Source organism: Mastomys coucha, unplaced genomic scaffold (genome assembly GCF_008632895.1).
Source record: "Mastomys coucha isolate ucsf_1 unplaced genomic scaffold, UCSF_Mcou_1 pScaffold11, whole genome shotgun sequence".
Lineage (NCBI taxonomy): Eukaryota > Metazoa > Chordata > Mammalia > Rodentia > Muridae > Mastomys > Mastomys coucha.
The window spans coordinates 34,719,770-34,724,376 of record NW_022196893.1 but is presented as its reverse complement, the minus strand read 5'-3'; the positions used below and the strand labels follow the sequence as shown (position 1 = coordinate 34,724,376).

Genomic DNA, 4,607 nt, shown 5'->3' with positions numbered 1-4,607 from the left:
AGGTGAGGGGTATCCAGGCAAGTTAGCAAGGGGTTGTTACTATATGTAGGACAGACCACACAGTACAAGAAGACACAAAAAAGGGAGAGAAAACAACATAGAGAGTACCCCATACAACTTCAGCCCTCCCAGTGCTAGAGTCCTTTAAAGCCAGCTAGACCATGTACTCTTAGCATTGCACTACACCCAGTCCAACAGAACCAATGGGAAAGGAGCTCACCAATTATCATCTTCCTCACTCTTTAAGCTGGTTCCACTAAATCACATTAATTTGGTTTTATGAAACGAGGTCTTATTTTGTAACCCAGGCTGGCCTCAAACTAGCAGCAATATGGCCTCAGCCTGAGCCACCACACCTGATTAAAAAGGCTAAAAACATCCAAGGAAACCAGTTTCACAGACTCTATCCACATCAATCACAAGATTTTTAAAAACTCTTTGACTGGTATAGTAAATACTTGAACTACTCAAGACATTAAACATTTTGCTTCAACTTGTCCAACACATATGATGAGAATAAATTCTCCTTGACATCTGAAAGAAGGGAAGTAAGGAGGTTTGGAGATTTAGGTCAGTGGTTAAAGTGCTTGTCATACAAATAAGAAAACCAAAGTTCAAATTCCCACATAAATGCCAGGTTAAGTATGGAGGTCTACCCTGGCTACATGGTAAAGTTGATTTCACTCAGACCAATATGAAACTCTCAGTCCAAAGATTAAAACAAATTGGCGTGATCACACATACCTCTAGTCTCCGCACTTGGAGGGTAGAGGCAGGTGGATCTCTTCGGGTTTGAGGCCAAGCTGGCTTACATAATGAGTAGCTAGGGCATCAGGAAAGGGAAAGAAGGTGGAGAGGGACCCTGTCTCCAAAAAACTTTTTTCCTTTAAAAAGAGAGAAGGAAAAACTCTTTTCTTTACTGACAAGAGTTTGATAGGTACACTTACAAGGAATATAAATGAAAACAGGAAGTAAGGAAGACTCTTGGAAATAATCCTGGAGTCTAACTCAAGAAAAAAAGCTGGAAGTTAAATTCCTACACTAACACACAGACACAGGTAGGCACACACTCATGGGTCTCCAAACTGCCAGCCAGTGCCTTGAAAGAAAGAAATGTTCTGATCCTGTTCTAAAGGGGCAGTGTTGTATTTGAACAAGCAGAAGGGATCAAGGGACAAGAGAGTTAATGCACTTCTACAATCACAATTCTCGTGTAAGCAAGAAGACAGAAACGGATCCTACAGTGTGAGTTCCTAAAGTCTGAAGGAGGAGAGAATAGGAGAGAAGAATAAGGAGTCAGAAGATATATCCCAGAATCTATACTAGCTCTACCAAGTATTACTGAACCTGGATGGAATGCTGACTATCAGTCATGACAGAATTACAAACTAAGGACTAACAGGAAAACGAAAACAAGTTTTGTAAAGAAACAGGACATGGAATTGCCAAAAGGTAGTCTTATTCTGATCACCACCAGGAGGATCTGGGGCTGCCAAAACACCTCTATTCTGTCATTGCAACTTGGGGGATTCGAATATGGATGAAGGTTTGGCGAAACTCAAGTAGGTATGATGATCCACAACACTAACCATCGGGGTGAACTTGAAAGACACACACACTCCACACCCCCATCCAGTGCACTCAGAATTCTCCTAAGAACCCCGCATGTTCTCTTCAACTTTGCCACCGACTCTTGCTCTCTTCCCGGCAAGGCTTCCTACTCTATACCGCGGCTCTGGCTCCCATGTAGGCCACGCTTGCATTGCGGGAGTTTCGGCCCCTGAGGGCTGCGCGGAACCCTCTCCCGGCCCCAGTTGATGAGCCCCACTTCCCGGACCCCCTGGACACCACAGTGGAGCCACCGGCCCTCCAGCTCCTACCAAAATCAGCGCCTCCATCTTGCCCGCAGCTGCTGCCGACGTGGAGTCGCATAAGCGACGTCGCCGCTGATTGGCCCTGAGTCTTCACTAGGTCCCGCCCTAAAGAAAAAGCATTGGGTGAAGATAAGCCAGCCTTCGCGTCTTGACCAGTCAGTGTAGTCATTCGCTTCACGGAAGCCAACTGTCCAGCCACAAGAAGCAGCTGTTTGATTGTCACCCGGAATTTTCAATGAAAGGCCAAAACCTCAGCACTGAAGGGGCGGGAGAATCGTTGAGGGCGGTGTTGTTTCCATGGGGAACGGAGGAAGCGATTGTTACTTTGCTATTGGTAGGAGGAAGCCACGTGATTCTGTAAGCCTCTAATTCGCACTCACTATAGGGGGTGCTATGTGTCTCAGCCCTTAGTATTAGCCTTTCTGGGAAGCTCTGCCCGAATCCAGATTCCCAGCGCCACCCTTAGGTCCTGTGGGATATCCACAACTGTAGTGTCCTTGGGTCATTTCAACAACCTCAGAAAGTTCACCAAGTTAGCTATAGGCAGCCAAGCGTTAACTACGCAAACCAAAGTCTCAAGAAGTATATCCCAGGATGTGAACTTATCACATGCACACATACCCAATACTTTTTTTTTAAGATTTTTTTTTATTTCTCTGGGCAGTGGTGGCGCAAGCCTTTAATCCCAGCACTTGGGAGGCAGGCGGATTTCTGAGACCAAGGCCAGCCTGGTCTACAGAGTGAGTTCCAGGACAGCCAGGACTACACAGAGAAACCCTGTTATTTCGTTTATATGAGTACACTGTAGCTGTCTTCAGACACACCAGAAGAGGGCGTCGGATCTCATTACAGATGGTTGTGAACCACCATGTGGTTGCTGGGAATTGAACTCAGGACCTCTGGAAGAGCAGTCAGTACTCTTAACCGCTGAGCCATCTCTCCAGACCCCCAGTAAATATTTTTAAAGTAATTTACTTAAAAAAAAAAAAAGGTGTCAATCTGGAGAGATGGTTCAGCGGTTAAAAGCACTGACTGCTCTTCCAAAAGTCCTGAGTTCAAATCCCAGCAACCACATAGTGGCTCACAACCATCTGTAATGAGATCAGATGCCCTCTTCTGGTGTGTCTGAAAACAGCTACAGTGTACTTATATATAATAAATAAATTTTAAAAATAAATGTCTGGGGACTGGAGAAATGGCTCCTTAGTTAAGAACCCATACTCTTTGTGTGGAAGACCTGAGTTCAGTTCCCAGCTCCTATGTCCCGTTTCTAGTTTCAGGGAATCTGCTGCCCACTATCCACTTTCAGTCTGGGAGTTGAGTACAGGAGACCTGAACTTTGATGGACAACGTTTTGCCACTTTGGTTCAACATGAAATAGGATATTAAGACATTGGAGATTAGAGTGAATGGAAAGATTAAGGACCAAGGCAGAAAGGGATCAGAATGGTATGTTCTGAGTAGATAAAGGTTTGTTAGTTGGCCATGGTGGTGCCACCTTTAATTCTAGGACTAGGGAGGCAGAGGCAGGCAGATTTTTCTGAGTTTTGAGGATAGCCTGATCTACATAAAGAGTTCCAGGCCAGACAGAATTACACAGTGAGACAGTGGTTAGGGGCACTGGCTGTACTTCCAAAGGACCTGAGTTCAATTCTCAGCAAAGGGGGGCAGGGCGACTGGGAAAAAGAGAGATAGGGAGGGGGAGAGGGAGAAGGAGAGAGAGAGAAAGAGAGAGATTGAAATTGAAATTTTCAGATTTTCAGGAGGGAAGGGCCACTACAAAATGAGAAAATTCTCTCTTTCTTCCTCTTCTTTTCTCTCTGGCTCATGAAGAGTTAACGAACTTCAAGCCTCTTCTCTGGCCAGAGAGGAGCCCTTGAGCCAGACAGAAACTGCCTTTTTCCTTAATTCCTTGCTGCTATTAGCAGGAGTTAATTGCAAGAAACCAGTGGCTTTTAGCCAAGGAATAGCAAGAAAGTTAAACTGCCAGAAAATATCAGCTTCTGGCCCCCAGAATAGTAAAGGAGGGTTACAAGGCCAAAGATCATCAGCTTTGGCCTTCATCTAATGCTGTGTCCCACCTCAGTACCTGACCCTACCAGAGCTGGCCCCACTGCAACCCTCCATGATTTCTGCATCAGTTTCTGCCTCCAGGTTCCTGCTCTGCTTCAGTCCCTGTCCTGACTTCCTTCAATGATGAACAACCATAGGGAAGTGTAAGCCAAATAAACCCTCTTCTCCCCAGCTTGCTTTTTGGCCATAGTGCTTCATCACAGCAATAGAAAACCTACATCAGTATATCTGCACACCATTTGCATGCCTGGTAACCTGTGGAGGCCCGAAAATGGTATCAGTTGCCCTTGAACTTGAGTTGCAATGGGATTGTAAATTGCTATTTGGGTTCTGGGAATCAAACTTGGGTACTCTGGAAGAGCAACCATAGTTGTTAAAGGATGAACCATCTCTCCTGTCTCAGTGGGTTGTTCTTGCTTTGGCAGATTAATGGCAATAGTAACATTTCCTGCCCATTTATTATGTGCCAAGCATAATGCTCAGCCATTCAGTTATTTATTGTTTAATATATCTGGTAGAGTTGTCTGTTATAGCTGGTTTTTTGTTTTTAATATTTTTATTATTTTAGAGTTCCATACAATGTATTTTGATCACATTCAGAAACTCCAACTCCTCTCACCAATTCCTCCTAGATATACCTTTGTACCCCCCAACTTCATC

The 4,607-nt window shown here is 44.7% G+C and overlaps 1 protein-coding gene across 1 annotated transcript in view; it reads right to left on the bottom strand.

The window, feature by feature from the left end:
* Positions 1–1,948, bottom strand: part of Copz1 (COPI coat complex subunit zeta 1) — a 26,641-nt gene extending 24,693 nt beyond the window's left edge. The window contains exon 1 of the mRNA XM_031357464.1: positions 1,881–1,948. Coding sequence (XP_031213324.1) covers positions 1,881–1,898 — 18 coding nt within the window. The 5' untranslated portion in view covers positions 1,899–1,948. The remainder of the gene's footprint in view (positions 1–1,880) is intronic.
* Positions 1,949–4,607: the final 2,659 nt, after the last annotated feature.